This window comes from Sapajus apella, unplaced genomic scaffold, assembly GCF_009761245.1.
Source record: "Sapajus apella isolate SASKATOON/1434 unplaced genomic scaffold, GSC_monkey_1.0 scaffold25, whole genome shotgun sequence".
In the NCBI taxonomy this organism is placed as follows: Eukaryota; Metazoa; Chordata; class Mammalia; order Primates; family Cebidae; genus Sapajus; species Sapajus apella.
Window position 1 is genome coordinate 13,505,335 of NW_022436965.1, and position 17,528 is coordinate 13,522,862.

Below are 17,528 nucleotides of genomic sequence, written 5' to 3' on the forward strand. Positions count from 1 at the left end.
TCTCTCTCTCTCTCTCTCTCTCTCTCTCTCTCTCTCTCTCGCTCTCTCTCTCTCAAAGACTACTTTCTTCAAATTGTTTGCTAAGCCCTAAGCAACAGGATCACTTGGAATAATGCACTGGTCATCCCAGCTCCATTTTTCTCTCACCCTAAATACCAATCACAGCAGACTTTCCCTTTGCTGAAGGATGCTTGCTATAAATGCTTAATACAGCTGAATGATGATAAATAAATAAGTGATGAATGGTAGTAGCAGAAAGAGCAATGACTTTTTGTGGGAAGAGCCTGCCCATCTTCCTACATCCATCTGTGGTCCTCTCTTCCTAGGGTGGCATGATTGCTCTGCTGCTGTCCATCTTGTGCCTGGTGATGATCCTGTATACTCGCCGGCGCTGGTGCAAACGCCGCAGGGTCCCTCAGCCCCAGAAGAGTGCCAGTGCTGAGGCAGCCAATGAGATTCACTACATTCCTTCTGTGCTGATCGGTGGGCATGGACGGGAGAGTCTGCGCAACGCCCGCGTGCAGGGCCACAACTCCAGCGGCACCTTGAGCATCCGGGAGACACCCATCCTCGATGGCTATGAGTATGACATCACTGATCTGCGCCACCACCTGCAGAGGGAGTGCATGAATGGAGGGGAGGACTTTGCCAGCCAGGTCACACGCACCCTGGACTCCCTGCAGGGCTGCAATGAAAAGTCGGGGATGGACCTCACACCAGGTGAGGATGGGAGAAAGGCAAGCGGCTGTTTGGTCCTTCATCTCAAGGAGCTGGGGAATGAGAGGAACAGCTGTGTGACAACAACTGATTGTCCTACATAGTGTGATGTGGCAGTGCCCTTCCCTAGATGGGCATAAAATAACCTGGTTCCTGAGATGATGGGCGCTGTTTTCTGATCTAGAAGATCAGAAGAACCGCGTAAATTGGATTTCTTTTCACTTCCACCAGGCATTAGAGGCAACAGAGTTTAACATTCAATAGAAGAGTGAGCTAGAGTCATTTTAGTATGTAATGAGCAACCCTCTGGGAAATGAGATAGCAAGAAAAATGAACATGTGTATATGACTTCTTGTGTACTGTATATTTGCTTAGGGAATTTAATTCTCCATTGAGGTGGAGGGGACAGTGATATATGCTTTTTCCTATAACTCCTGAGAATTCGGCCTGGGGTGTTTTAGTTATGTTATCTTGCTCATGCCTTTGTGCTGTCTGCAAGGGTTGCACTGTTTAAAAGAAAATGAAGGATTGCAATCATGGTATCAGACCCCAGATGCACTGTGTATCTATGGAGACACTGGCTGGAAGGACTAATCCAGATGAACAAGATCAGGGTCAAAAATTGCAGAGAGAAAAGGACTAGCTCTTCCTTTACAGTAGTCCACCTGTTTCTCTTTAAAACTTCTGTGAATTAGCAAATCTCCATAGATGAACTCTTCACAGTGATCCTTCCAAGAACTGCCCGATTATCTTTAAGGAAGACCTATTTGATGCTCAATGTTGCTTGCGATACATGGACTTTCGGTGGGGCTTGAAAGAGTAGAATCATGTGGAGGTTTTTATTCTGCTTGTTCTCTACAAGAAATTCTACATGAAGGACCAATTTCTAATAAGATTTAAGGCCTGGGAATTCCTTGAGAATATGGGGGACATATCATCAACATCTCTGCATATTCCCCATAACACCTGGTATAGTGCTAAGCCAACAAAATAGACATATGATACTCAGGGGTTATCAACTCAAATGCCTTTAGGAGGTTAACAGATACACAGATAGGTAGAGCAGAAGGAGGTCAGACAACAGAGAATGGCGCAGACTGTGATGAAAGAGAAAGGGCATGCTCTGCCTGAATGCACACAAATTCAAATTCTTTTAAAACTCTGTGCTGACCAAAATAAAGAAATCTGCAGTCTGTATTTAGCCAAAGATTTACAAGTATCGACCTTATCAATACAGAATTATTATAATACATAATATAATAATAGTTGAATTGGATTTTCAATTGTAATTCCCCAACGCCACTGCCTCTCCCATAACTTTGCCGTCCCTCAGAAATCAAAAAGGAATATTTCAGTTTCTTGTAGCCAGTCTCTCAATTTGCTTATTTCTTATTTCAATTCTATGAGGCCTTATCTTCATGGTTTAGGCAGATTTCCTTCTTCTCCCTTTCCTTTGGTCTTTTAAAGTTTTTGCCTCAACTTTTCCTTATACAGGAAGTGACAATGCCAAGCTGTCACTGATGAACAAGTATAAAGACAACATTATTGCCACTAGCCCTGTGGACTCCAACCACCAGCAGGCCACCCTTCTCTCTCACACCTCCAGCAGCCAGAGAAAGCGGATCAACAACAAAGCAAGAGGTATGCACGTCTGACGTTAGGTCTTGCGGGTGGATTCCTTCATATTGGTAGAGGCAGGGCCATTAATATCTTCTACCCATTCTCTCATGCATGGCTAGAGGGGATATGCCCTGGCACAGCCTTTCTGGAGGCCGGTTAAATGCTACTTACCAAAAAATGTAAATGTGCAAACCTTTTGACCAACAAGAGTCTATCCTTAGGAAATAATTGGACAAGAGAGCAAAGAAGTGTGTAAAAGGCTCTTCATCACAACATTGTTTAAACAAGCGAAAGATTGGAATTAGCTTAAATGTCCATCAACAGGGAATTGGCTAACTACCAGGCACATCTGTCTACTGTCCACTGCTTACCGTGCAGCCATTTGAAATAATATAGATCTATATTTGTTAATATGGAAAGTTGCCCACCCATCTATTAAATGGGGGGAAAAATGAAGTTATGAAGTAGAAGATACAGCATAATGCCATTTTTAAAGGCGGATTAAAAAGCCTTTACCTGTTTCTGTATCAGAAAAAGCCAGAGAGTATACACATCAAATGTTAGCAGAGTTTATCTCTGATTTAAAGGATTTAGAGGGCATTAGGATTGCACCCTTTACATAGTTTTGTGTATTTTCTTTATTCTCTTTTTTTGTATGAAATGTATATTAATTCTAGAGCTAGAAAAAAAGACAAAAATGTAATTTCCTACATCCCTTAGATAGTCTCATATTAACAGAATCATAAGCTGTAATGAGGAAAATTCTCCTTTCTTCCTGTTCTACCCACTCTCCCTGGAGACCCTCTCTGGCAGGTAGGTGCCAGAAATGGCCCTAGTCAGAGGGAAGTAGGCAGGGTAGAGCTCCAGTGATTACTGTCCTAAAGGTCTACTTTTCCAACAAATTTGTGTAGAGGAAGCCCCAACCCCCTTGGCTACTTCTCCCAGATTATCAGCCAACTTACTTTCATTTTTGTTGATTTTCCTATTGAACTTGCCCAATGATTTGGTGTCATGAAACCAGAACTGAAAATGCTTTTTTGGCCATGCTGCTTTTATTACAGCGGGTTCCGCCTTCTTGAACCCTGAAGGGGATTCTGGCACAGAAGCAGAAAATGACCCCCAGCTGACATTTTACACGGATCCTTCAAGGAGCCGGAGGCGTAGTAGAGGTAGGAATGATAGAGGTGGCAGAAGGTGGTATCTGGGGGTTGGGGAGGGGGGGGGAAGCGGGGGAAGGAGAAGAGGTGTTGGGTTGGGTTGTGGGCTCTGTGGAACAAAACCAGTTTCTGCAAGAATGTTTGGACCACAACTGGTGTTTCCTCCTAAGGAAGAAAGAAGAGCCTAGAGTGGAAAATTTCAGAGAATCATCTCTCCCAGACAATGGCACTCTCAAACAAGTTTCCAAGTTGTTTGAAAGGCTATTTCTTGGTCAGATGACTCTCAATTCCTTCTGGAAGCCTCAGGAGTCATATTTTGCTGTTTAGACAAATGAATTAAAGTTAATAAAGTGTGTTGTATGTGAAAAGATGGATACTATATGTACCCCTGCTTCTTCTACCACTTTGGTCTTGGGATTGAGCTGCGCAAGGATTGGGGCAGCATAGCTGAGGAATGATCTATGGCCTGAAAATCTGTGTAATTGTCTTTGGCCTTTAAGCCCCTGACTGGTAGAATCACAGGACCCTGAGCCCCCAGGTTCTTTCCTTGCTCCTGGCAGGATTAAGGTAGCTAATCCATTTTCCTCTGCATGGACAAAGCATAGCCACTGTGTGCCACTTCACTGTCATGATCAGTGGCTTCAACTGTGGCTGTTGCAGCCATAGGTCCCACGACCTCTGACCTCGCTGGTACCACCTCCACACCGGTGGAGTTTGGGGCACAATCTCCAACCAGCTTTACCAGTTATTTGCTGTGTGATACTGGAGAAGAACAAATTCTCTGAGCTTCAGTTCATACACATGTCAAATGAGTTAACAATACTTTATGCATAGAGCAGAGAGCTTTATTGGATTAAATTATATGAAAGTGTGCTTTTTTGGAGACTACTAAAACACTATGCAGTCCCTATTGTTGCTGTTAAAACTCTCCATCATGCAGCCCCATATTTATACACTGCCCCATCTTAAAGAATTTTAGGCAGAGTCCCTGTAAGATACAGTAGAGGATATTTGAGTGGCATCCCCCTTGTGCCTCTCAATCAGTAGTTAACCAGTGTCTCCTTAAAGACATATATTTTTGCTCTCTCATGCCTCCACTTGAATTCCCTTCATGCCAGGTCTTCTTCCCATAGATTAGAAGAAGCCTTTTTGATTATAAATTCCAGTTTCTGTAGGCTTAACTGCTATCAGTGTAATAAAAGTTCTTTCCATCATTTTCCTTGAGAGATCAATGGGGCCCTGGGTATTTTAATGTTGAATGGCCATTTTTTCTGAGGCAAGAATGTGGATTAGGGCCTCCCAGTCTCTCTTGATACTACATATTTGTAGATAGCAGATACTCAACCTAGACACAGCCAATCCAGGCCTGATCAAGGCAGGGTGTGTCCTGCTTTAATAAAGTCTTGTGTCAGAAAATCCGTGGTAATGAATTAGAAAGAGTTTCTTGACAGCATGAAACTATTCCTTTTAAATACCAAGCTCTCCTAATGCATCAGCTTTTTACTGGTATTAACTAGACTATAAGCTTTTTAGGGGTGGAGAATGCTTAATTTATTTTTCCAAAGTGCCTAGTGAAGGATTTTTCCTATAACAGAAGCTTGCAAGTGTTTGTTGAATTGGATTGGATATATCCATCAGACCAGCAAAAATATTTTATAACCCTCCTGCTATGGGTCAGGTTTGTGATAGGTGGTAGAAACATGAAAACATGGCACAGTGATAAGGCTTAATTTAATAATATAAAAAAAGTGAAGTGAGTACTCAGAAGAGAGGACAGTTAATCCTACCTGGCAGCAGTAGGAGCCAAAAAAGGAGAAAGTAATTAGAACCAGGTTACATATACATACATACATACATACATATATGTATGTATATGTATACAATGTATAGAGTTTCTCAAAGGAGAAGTCTAAGATAAGTACATTTCAGTAAAGGAAAATAGCACATAAAAAACCTTGAAAGGACAAAAGAACATTATGTTTTAAAGGAAGTAAACGTCATTCAATATGGCAGCTGTCATCAGGTTATAAATATATAAGCACATGAGATGGTAAGTATGAGGCTGGAAAATGGCTAACAAAGGACCACGCACACTCCATGTGACTGAGTTTGTGCTTGCGTCGGTGGGGTGTAAGGAACCACTGAAAGTTCTAAAGCCAGGTAGAGATGCTCGATTATGGGTTGATGATGCAGAAAGACCTCAGAGACACGATTATCAGTAGCAAGTCATTGCAGTCACATGAGAGCCATGGCAATTGCCTGTAAACAGTGACAGTTCTATGTGATAAGAGCAATAACAGCAGGAGGCACCAAGGGCTAGAACACCAAGGAATCAGTGAGAATCTGTTCTTGGAGGTTTCAGGGAAGTGTTTACAGGGAGATGTTGTTTGAGCTGAGACTTGAAGAGTAGGTGTATACGAGGCTGACAAGGTGACAAAATTGCCTTCTGTGGAGGAGGAAATAATCTGTGCAAAGTCACTGAGACGACATAAGCTATGACGGTCTTGTCAGGGAGCAGGAACATGTTTACTAGAGTAGAGCTTAGGGTACAAGTTTGTGGGTTTCTTAGGAAAGAATGCTACAAGATCAGCAGAAGCCAGAAAGTACATGACCTTGACTCCAAGGGACTTAGACCATACTAAAGAGCACTGTCCTGGTCTGCTCTGCTCCATGAAGGATCCTTCCAGGGACATGCAGGATAGGTGACAGCAGGGTGAGCTTGAGGCAGAGGAACAGGTGGATGGCTTCTGCTTTGGTTTCCCTATAAGATGATATGGGCAGGGAGGGATGGAAAGAATGAAGGCCAGATAAGTTTTGGACACAACATGAGAGAAATGAAAATCAAAACTTTAATGAGATATCATCTCACCCCAGTTTAAATGGTTTATATCCAAAAGACAGGCAGTAACAAACGCTGGTGAGGATGTAGAGAAGAGGGAATCCTTGTACACTGCTGGTGGGAATGTAAATAGTCTGGAGGTCCCTCAAAAAACTAATAATAGAGCTACCGTATGATCTAGCAATCCCACTGCTGGATACATATCCTAAAGAGACAAAGATTTAATGGCATTGGAGAGGGCAGGGTGGGGGTGTGGCTTGTAAGCAAGAGAAAAGCGTTATATAATGGCGTTTTTTGTTATTGTTGTTGTTGTTTTAATTTGAGAAACCAAATAGGTGGCAGTGTCATTGGCTGGGCAGTGGAAGTAGTCGGAGAGCAGGATTTGAGAGAAGGTAACAAGAGGAGGTAGTGAAGTTTTGAGAGAAGGTGGATCTGTCTCTGAGGCCTGGGCAGGGTTGGAAACCTGTAAGCGTAAGAAAGTAGACTCTCTTATGGAAGGATAGTAACATGAAGAGTATATTTCCATCTATCAAGGACAGAGGACCCAGAGACTACTTTCTGCCCTCAAGTCTCCTTCCCAGCTGCTGCCAACACATGCACCCAGAGGAAACTGCTCCCCTAAAGGACCAGTATATCCATAAACCAAAAACTCATCTCTGTGTTCCTGAGAACATCAGTTCCAAAGGCATTGCTGTGCCCAAAGACTGAGTAGTGCATTGTTCCTGTGGCCTGAAACCTCACCTGGATCTGCAATTTTATCTGGCTCCACACCTTAGTAGTTGCCTGGCCATAGGCATGCTCTACAGCCTCTCTAACCCTCTATTCCTCTAGGGGAGCTGCTTCACAAGACCAGGGACACCATTCAATGATACGAGCCACATAAAGCCCTGAGCACTGGCGCCTGACACACAGTTACCACTTGATGAGAGTTAACTACCACAAGAAGCATCACCTCTTACAGATCTTACCTCATCTGTAAAGTAGGTGGTTCCCATATAGACTCATAAGCTTACTGTAAGAAAGCAAATATTAAAAATAAAATAAGGTATGTAAAACACTTAGCACAGTGTCTGCCTTCATGGAAGTCTTTTCTTACTATCAATAATAAGTACTAACAGAACAGAAGAAAATTCCAAAAGAATCATACATTTGTTGTCTTGCTTTTTTACTTTCACACATCTGTTCTGCTTCCATAAGCATAAGGCTCTCCTGCTTAATAGCATTTCATCTTCTTCCCAATAGAAAAAAAAAAAAGCCAAGAAACAAAAAATTAAAGAAGTATAACAGTGGTACAAAAAAAAAATAAAGAAACAAAACAACCTTCCCTCCCTATCCCTATTTCCACCTCCTGGGAGTGTTTCTTAATCTTCAGCAATGATTATTTCCTCCAATGATTACAGGACTGTGGAGAGCATTCTGGTGTGACAACGTTGTCTGCTTATACGGAGCAGACGTTCCTCGTTTTCCTCATTCCAGGTCCCACAGAGTAAAAGTCACTTGGTAGGACTCTTGCCCATAGAGTAAGCACAAGCTCTTCCAGCTCAGGAAGTTCCTTCTGGAGCAGCAGTGTGCACCATGCGGGTGGAGCTGCTCTGTGCAGAGTGTCCTCTGTGAAGAGTGATGAGAGGTACCCTGTGGGATTAAAGCATCCCTCCCACCCTTGGCAAGAGCCTGGAGCTCAGTAAGGGCGAGAAAATGCCCCCTCTATTATTTCTCCTGTGAACTTGGCCCAGGAAGAGTGAAAATGGCTATCAGTGACCTTGAGGGCCACCAGTTGGCCAAGTCCCCTCTGACTCCAGCTGATGGCATGGCATCTGGGTGTCTGTGAGGAAGAAGGTCACTGAGGTCATGCAGCCAGAGACAGTTCCCTCCATAGGCTAGTTTTGCCAGCTATCTCCCCTGTTTGCCAGGATGGGCAGCAAAAAGCCAACTTGGACTCTGAATGCCAAGCTTTTTACCACCGTGTATCTTGCTTTTGTCTTGCTTTCAGTGGGATCTCCCCGAAGTCCTGTGAATAAGACCACCTTGACCCTGATCAGCATCACCAGCTGTGTGATTGGCCTTGTGTGCTCCTCTCATGTCAGCTGCCCGCTTGTGGTCAAGATCACCCTGCATGTCCCTGAGCACCTGATTGCTGATGGTGAGCCCATTCTTCTGAGGATGCGACCTTGCCCTCCAAAGAGGAAGGTTTTCTGATTGGGCAAAGGCTAGAGAAGATAGGAGTCACTGTTACCTATTACTCCATCAGAGGAAAACTAAACTGAAATAAGTAAGGATTAGGACACGATTGGATTGCCCATAAATGAACTAGGAAAGCGGGTTAAATAATAAACTAAAGTGGTCACCTCTTCTTCTCTATGCCCTCTCCCATTTTTGTTTGTTTTTAACGTGTCTTGGTCTTTGAAGAGAAATGCAGAGCCCACTGGCTACACGTAGGAAGACACCAAGACTCCCTAAGCCTTTGAAAGGAAAAAGCTAAGTGGAATAGTAGAGGTGTTTAAGAATTAGCCATGCTTTGGTTTGGTATGCCTGGGTGATAAATTCTTAATTGCAGTAACTTGCTGTAAGCCTAGAACTCAGAAGTCAAAATTTACTTTCATCCAAGGGGACCCCAATATAATGAGGGAGTAATATAGGTTCTGAGAGTCCCTGAATCATTTAAGTCCTGAGCACCTAATTGACTTGTTAATGTCTGTTCTCTGAGTTGCTGTAAAGCTGGAAATAAGTGGGGACTGTTCACATAGTGTTAGAGGGCCTGCAATTGTCATAGCCCGTGAAGACAGGCAGCAGCCCCTGCTCCTTGGAGGAGTGCCAGTGCCTGTGGCTGGGTCTGATGGAGCCACACCATGGCCACCACAGAGCTCCTCTGTCCGTATATTCCTTAGGAACACCCTGGAAAGATGGAATGGGACAAGGCAGCAGGGGACTCTGGCTGGAGAGTTCAATGTCCCTGTCCTCACAGAGGCCTGAGTGATGGCCCCGCTTCTGTCTGCTGATCCCTTGCTCTGGGGCTAGTGATGGGCTAGGAATGGTGAGAGTTAGGATCTCTGGTTGGTACTAATTCTGAGGTTGGTGTTTCCCTGTCTTCCGTGGCTTGTGGATGGATGCTGTGTGTGCACACATAGGCATGCTTCCTTTCTGTCACCCTGCAGGGAGCCGCTTCATCTTGCTGGAGGGGAGCCAGCTGGATGCCAGTGACTGGTTGAACCCTGCCCAAGTGGTTCTCTTCTCTCAGCAGAACTCCAGTGGGCCCTGGGCCATGGACCTCTGTGCCCGGCGGCTCCTGGACCCCTGTGAACACCAATGCGACCCTGAAACTGGTAGGCAGGAGCACCGGGCAGCGGGTAACTGTCAGAGAGATCATGCCTGTTACAATCACTCCCTTGAGATTCATACTATGCCTCCTCAACTCCACTGTCTCATTGCCATCTCAAGCCTAGACCATGTGGGTGGCCAGCATGTGGTTGGGCCACAGAGCATGTTGGCTAAAACTGTGGTCATTTTCTGGCAGAAGACTTGGAAGGATCCTAATGCAGTCCCAAGCCAGAAAACTCAGTTTTAGGATGACTTCCGTAACCCATTTTTCACACAGTCAGGGGATATTTAACTACTGGGGTTAGACATTTTATGATGATAAAATTAATGCATGTTTATTGTAGAAAATTTTTTAAAAATTAGAAAAGTTGCCGGGCGCGGTGGCTCACGCCTGTAATCCCAGCACTTTGGGAGGCCGAGGTGGGTGGATCACGAGGTCAAGAGATCGAGACCATCCTGGTCAACACGGTGAAACCCCGTCTCTACTAAAAATACAAAAAATTAGCTGGGCATGGTGGCGTGTGCCTGTAATCCCAGCTACTCAGGAGGCTGAGGCAGGAGAATTGCCTGAACCCAGGAGGTGGAGGTTGCGGTGAGCCGAGATAGCGCCATTAAACTCCAGCCTGGGTAACATGAGCAAAACTCCCTCTAAAAAAAAAAAAAAAAAATTAGAAAAGTTTATAGAAGAAAATTATAATCATCTGTATTTCCATCTCCTGGATAAATCACTTTTAAAATTTTAATGTCCTTTCTTCCGATATTTTTCCTATGCATGATTTTTAGAAGCTTCTTAGAAGCATACTAAGTCTAGTAGAGATTTCCTGCTTTTTTTATTTAACATTCTGTCATAACTTTTTCAGAATCATTAAATAATCCTCCAACACATACTTTTAATGGCCATTTGGTATTCCATTGTATGTCTATATCATAGCTCATTTAAACAGTTCGCTATTATTTGACATTTAGGATGCTTTAAATTTTTAATTTTTATAAATACTATTAAAATGAACATCTTTTCACATAAATGCTGGACATATCTGAAGTTATTTTCTTCAGAGAAATCCTAGTGAGAGAGTACTGGGTCAAAGAATAGAAACATCTTCAAGTGTGTTAGACTATCAAATGGACCCTTTTGGAGGGTCCAAATTCAGGTATGGCATAAATTAGAACTCTCCCATTGCTCCTTGAGTTCAAACATAGCTAGGAGCAAGGATCTCTTATTTCAGGCTGCTTTGCACTTTCATTGTAGAAGGCATTCACCTACAGTAATCTCTACAAAGACCTGTTTTTGGTAAATTCAGTACCACAAATAGATCCTTCCCAAAGTAGTATGATCCCTTAGAGCAAAGGACAGCGTTAAAATGATATCTAAGATTCCCAAGCGAAATGTTGCTGGAGTCGGGGCCCAGCCCCTGACGCTTTTTGTACATCATGTGCAACCAGCGCCCTCAACACCCCCCCACCCCATCCCACCACACTCGCATTTTGTTCAGGTGCTGAGGTGGAGAGATCTTAATAGAGGATGCATCTAAGATATCTAACCCTTACTTCTGTTGTAACCTATGACTAGATCTCTCTGGGACAGTAACAGGTAACTGAAACATCTAAAATTCACCATCTTAGGTGTTAAAGTTGTTTTATGTGGGCCCATCACAGAGATTCTAGGCCCCCATATGGAGGAGAAAGTACAACATTTTAAACATCTGAAGTCGAAGACTGTGCTTACTTGCTGCTCCTCCCACGCTGTCAGGCAAACACCAAACCAAACAGATGGGCTGTGTACCATGCCCAAAAGCTAGTGTGCTCGGGAGAAATTAAAAAGAGCTAATCTCAGAGGTGGGTGCTCTCCATGCAACTGAGCTAGTCTCTGGTACCCTAGTTCTCCAGCTGGCTTGGATTAAAAGTATTTGGGACAATCTCAGTTGTTAAACTCACTTCTGAAAGAAGCTTGATCCCTAGGGGAACTTTAGATGCTCCTACTTGTGTTTTAAAGAAAAGGAAGCACCTTTAGTTACATGTGTGAAAAGAAGGGACTGGTGCTTTATGCTTGGAGGGGTTTCAGTGATAAACTGCCTCTATTCTTTACATTCACATTTGAATTCCTTAAGAAGTTACATGATTTGCCCAAAGTCCCACAGCTACCTAAAGCAGAGTCTGTGTTTCATTTATCATGAAATCTACAAAGGTGGGATTATAAAGGTTGCTTAATTTCCTCAGATATGTCAGATCCAACATATTTGTCATTCAAAACTATTTAAGCAACAACCATTACTAAGCATTACCGTTCTGTGTGCCAGAAAGCTGCTTGTCTACAGCAAGCTCTCCCATCAACTCTTCAGTCCCTTCCATATGCCTCATTTCTAATCCTTGCTGAAAATGACTTTGGGAAGCCCCTCCCCTGCTAATGGCTTCTCAGTGTCTGTGACAATGAATGAATTTCCAATTGGAAAGTCACAGAGGAAGACTAAAAATAAGATTCCCAAACCCCAAGACAAAACTAAGGTGCAGCATCTTCATTTTGGGTAGTAGCTGAGAAACAATTCTGCAAAGACTCTCATTTTCATGAATGCTGGAATTGGAAAGCACTGGTGATGTGGTCATCCCACACGCTCATCAGAAAGAAACTTTATCGCCTCCCACACTCCATCCCAGAGCCTTTCTCCAAAGAGCTGAGTGTGGGAATTGGCTTCAAGTCAAGTCGACGTTATTTTTGAAATCCTCTAGCTAGCTTACTTGGAAATGTCATAGTGTTGGGACATGTGCTTTCCCAGCCATACTGAGGGGTCTGCCCATATGGATGCATGAAGCTGCGCAGTGCACTTGTGTACTTTTAGACACACACACACACACACACACACACATACATACACATACATACACACACACAAACACACAAACACAGATGCTCAGTCACTGCAAAGGAGCAGCCTCCTGGTGCCTGGAGCTCTCCTCAGGCATCCTTACTAAGATCATCCCAAAGTGAATCTCTGTTTACCTGTCACCTGCATCATGCTCCAGAACACCAGCTGTGAGAGACACAATAATGTGTTCCCAAAGTTGTCCACATTCTCATCCCCAGGACCTGTGAATGTGTCATGTTCCATGGCAAAAGAGAATGAATGATGAGTATGGAATGGAGGTTGCTAAACAACTGGCTTTAAAGTAGGGAGATTTGGGAAGGAAGATGACCTGGGTAGTCACAATGAAATCACAAGCATTCTTAAAAGTGAAACAGGGAGGCAGAAGAGAAGGTCAGAGTGATGTGATGTGATGAGGACTCAACCAGCCATTACAGACTTTGAATATGGAGACATGAGCCAAGGAATGTCAGCAGCCTCTAAAAGCGGGAAAAGGCAAGAACACACAAAATAGATTCTCCCATGCTGCCTCCAGAAGGTAACATAGCCGTATAGATACCTTGATTTTAGCCCAGTGAAACTCATGTTAAACTTCTGGTGATATAGTAAATTTATGTTGTTTTAAACCACTATGTTGTGGTATAAACTGTAGCAATAGAAAACTGATACACTAACCGGAGAGAAGAGACAAAGATGGGCTGGGTGCGGCAGCTCATGCCTACAATCCCAGCATTTTGGGAGGCTGAGGGAGGCACATTGCTTGAGCTCAGGAATTCGAGGCCAGCCTGAACAACATGGCATAAACCCCTAATAAAGATACAACAAATGAGACAGGCATGGTGGTGAAACGCCTGTAGTCCCAGCTACTCGGGAGGCTAAGGCAAAGGCATTGCTTGAATTTAGGAGGTTGAGGCTGCAGTGAGCCAAGATTGCACCATTACACTCCAGCCAGAGTGACAGAATGAGACCCTGTCTCAAAAATAAATAAATAAATAAGAAAAGACAGAGAGAGAAAGGAAAAGCATTGTTACGCTCCCTCCTTATATCCTGCTTGGGCAATTTATAGACCTTCTAAAGATGTATCAGGAATCTGTGGAAGAACTGGACCTAGAGAAAACTTGCTGATCTGTTTTGCATTCTAGCTCCTGTCTATATTTCTATTCTAGCAACATGCTACCTGGGAGGAATGTAATGTACCTAGAGCTCTCAGCCCAATGCATGGGATATAGTAAGCACTAGCAAATGTTCTTATGATCATCAAGGGCCCACAGGCTTTCCAGTTTGACCTTGGATGAACTTGAGAAATGGTAGGCTGGTACCCCAAGGTATGCCTGCCATTCCCAATCTTCTGCTGAGCACCGTGACCTCTTCTAACAGTTCTCATTCTATGACAATTTATGTTCCTAGCATTTGGTTTTTTGGGAATTCAGCATGCATGTGAGTTGGGTTCATTGCAATTTCAGAAAGCCTACTGTGTGCCCTTCCAGGTCAGGGGAGACCAGGGGGAAATGCCTAGAAAAAATGGTTTTCAATGAAAACAAGGATAGGTGATGTTTGAGAGCTCACTATCTGTCAGGCATTGTGCTTTACTTAAATTATGTACTTGGAGCTTCACTGCAATACTATGAAGTAGATGGTACTCTTATCCCCATTTCACAACGTTGTTGACTTATCTGCCCAAGATCACTTACCTAGTTAATTACCTAGCTGGACTTCAAACTCAGGCTGCCTGACTCAGAACTCACACTCCTGACCATTATTCAAAGCTGTCCCCACTGCTCAAGCTGCAGGAAAGGAATTAAGGTGGAAGGCTTAGAGTTGTTTCACTTCCATGTGGCTGTAGCAGAGCCCCAGGCCCCGAATGAAGCCCTTTGCCAGCTGTACCCTGACATTCTTTCCCACATGTCCCCGGGTTTGTAACCCTAGGTGTGCCCCTGATTAAGTGAGGCTAATAGCAAAGCGCTAGGGCTGCATGGCTTAGTGCTCCCTGGATCCAGGCAGAGGTTGACTTTCCCTGCACTTTGCAAGGATTTTTTTTGTTGTTGTTATGGTTGTATATTTGTTTGATTGTTTCGGTTTTGTTTTTTGATGGAGACACAGACTACCTGGTTTCAGTGACTTTTCTCTTCCTCTCCCTGTCCTTTGTTCTGCCATATGGACAGCTGTGGAGGCTTCACATACCTGCTTCATTTCACAGCCCCCATCAATCCTGGCCACTGACCCTCATTGCGCCTTTCAAGATATATACCTTTTCTGATTCTGCAAGGAGCACAGGCTTTCCAGCTAAATTAAGTTTTAATCTTTATCCAAGATGTTCACTGAAATCTCTTCTGTCCCACATCTTTCCGTAGGCCAGACCCAACCATGTGGAAATGTATAAACCTGCTGAGGGGCATCCAACACACTTCCCAGACTCAAACCAGCTCCCCTCTTCTTTGCTTGCTCTGAACCACTGCCTTTCTCTCTAACCTTTTGTGTGTTTTTTTTTTTTTAACCTAATTTGGCAGGGTAGCTCAGTCTTCATTTTGTTGCTGCTGCCTGGATTGCCCACGTGTTCTACACTCCCCGTGTGTCTCCATTAAACCACATTGCTTCAGGATGTTCTTTTGGCCCACTTCCCTCTGACTCCCTTCCCAGAGTTTCTTGGGGCTATTTGACCCTGGACTTGCCTCTTTTCTGTTGTCTCCACTGGAAAGGGAGACCAGACAATTAGTTATGAGATATCTTACAAAGACTTCCCTTTTCAGAAGGAGCATACCCAATTTCATTTCATAAAAGCCACCCCCTAGCTGAAGCACAGAAGTGGCTAAGGGCATTGGCCTTGCTCTGCATTTTCCTCATGGAGAACTTGGTGAGCCCAGCCATGTCTGAGGTTCCCTAGCTCCAAGGTTCTTCTTTAATCTTTGAATGAGATTTGTGCCTTAGTCCTTCAGCTGTAGAATGGGAAGTGACCAAAGGCACTGTCCATCATCCAAGGTACCTCGAGGTGTCTACTGTCAGGGTACCAAGCACAAATCAAGTACAGCTGTCTCCAGACCCTGCACCGACCACCTTTCAGGCCCTCTTCTCTTTGGCAGTGTGGTTGCCTGAGTGCTCCTGCAGGGCACACTCTATCTGGCTAGGCTCTCCTCCGTACCATGACATGTCTCTCTGTTGGAGTCCTATGTACACCACCATGGAGTCGGCGCCTCATGCGTTCCTGCCATCTGTCACAGCAGATGCGGAGACTGCAATACTTCTAGCTTAGGAGGGCATCCAACACCCTTGTGGGGTCTTTAAAATTCACAGCTAACAGCCGGAGCCTGTGCTTTCATGAAACCCCTCTTAAAGTCAAGATTTAGCAGTTGGTTGCCATAGCAACTTCCCTCATCAAGTCTGAACTCCTTTCGCTGGAGGTGGCCAAACTGGTTTTGTGGAGGAATATAGACAAGGGACGTTTGGTGGGTTCCAGAAATGAGGATCCTGTGAGAGGCAAATTTTGGAGATCCTCAAAGTCTAGCATGATGCATTTGAAAATTTCTCTGTTTCTTGGACTTTGGGCTGAGGCTGCCGTTACATGGAGGAAAGCTTGAATGATTGTCGGCAGTCTGTCCCCACATTGTAATGAGTGATAGAAGCCTCATAAGGAGATAATGACTATGAAGGCAATTTGAGAAGGTAAATGTACTATACAAATGCTAGGTATTGCTGTCATTAGGAAAATAGGGCTTAGCATGAACTCTGAGTTGTTAGTGCATTTATTTTTGCGTGTTTTGTGGTAACTAGGTATCAAATGTGGGAGAGAACTCCCGTTTTTGTCAATCCCTAATTCTAGGCAAGATGTCTAGCTGAGACCATTCTAAAAGTCAGAGTGATGGCTTTGACAAACTACTAAGATTACTTCCTGCTTCTAAATATTATACCCATGGCTAATTGTTCACACAAGGACAACGAGGGGAGTATTTTTCCCTAAGGGAGAAGCATATTTGAGACCTTGACCCATTTATTGGCTTACATATTTGCCTTTTGGGGGTGGGGTATAAATATCTGTAAATATAGGGCAAATCCATTAATTAATTTGTTTATTTTCTACTGCACAGCATTTGTCAAAGAAGACTAACCTCGTTCCTGGTTTTGCCCTGTGTAGCTTATAGTCTAGCACCCATGCTTTCTTTGGAATTGAGAAGGTGTGAGGCCAGGCTCCTGGCACTCTCTTCTTTTGCCCTTCCCAGTAATTGCCTTCTTTATCTTTCCTTTCATCAGGTAAACAGCCTTCATCCACAAACCTTAACCTCAGCCACCTGATTTCAAGCCCTGTTTTTCTATTTTTGACTCAGAGCCCCCTGACCATTTCTAGATACAGCTCAGTACCACTAAAGCCAATAAATAAACTTGAACCTATGGATGCAGCCCATGTGGAAGCCAGAATTCACTATACGGGAGACAATGTCCTGATCAAATACTCCCTGTGTATTTTTTTTTTTTTTTAACAAATGAAGAGGTTTTCACTCTACTCCTCAGCACATTGAGCTGAACAGCTATGGGGGAACAAAAATGGTGTGATCTGGTGGTGAGGCTCTGATGGATAGTTGCATGTAGGTCAATCTTGAAACGAATGGCTAAGCTAAGATGCTAAAAAAAAAAAAAAGCTTTTGCTCAGGTCCTCTCCAGTACCTTCCCCCTTAACTGTGAGGCCCCTTCACTTCATTTTTATTGGGTTTTATCTTCAGAAAGAGAAAATAGCACTCAAATCTATTATTCTATTTATATCCTCTTAAAGTGCTTCTTTCTTGAGAGTGGTATGCCCATCATTTCAGTAGGACATGGCACCTTCGTTATTTACAAATTTCAGAAAGTCACACTTTGTTCTTTCACAAGTTATAAATTAAATAACCAGACATTAAAATAGTAGGAACTGGTGTTGTAACTGGCCTCAGTAGTTTAGGCTACATGTTATTGCATAAAGAATTATTAATATAAGGAGGCAGCAACAATTTTCTTCAAAATCAGTAGTAAATAGAGTAATGATTCTTAATCTTTTGG

At 43.6% G+C, this 17,528-nt stretch overlaps 1 protein-coding gene across 2 annotated transcripts in view; it reads left to right on the plus strand.

Moving 5' to 3' along the window:
• Window positions 1-17,528, plus strand: part of ASTN1 (astrotactin 1) — a 320,149-nt gene that overhangs the window by 149,496 nt on the left and 153,125 nt on the right. For both annotated transcript variants that reach the window (XM_032291314.1, XM_032291313.1), the window contains exons 3-7: window positions 327-720; window positions 2,212-2,358; window positions 3,399-3,506; window positions 8,324-8,473; window positions 9,486-9,653. In XM_032291314.1, coding sequence (XP_032147205.1) covers window positions 327-720; window positions 2,212-2,358; window positions 3,399-3,506; window positions 8,324-8,473; window positions 9,486-9,653 — 967 coding nt within the window. The remainder of the gene's footprint in view (window positions 1-326; window positions 721-2,211; window positions 2,359-3,398; window positions 3,507-8,323; window positions 8,474-9,485; window positions 9,654-17,528) is intronic.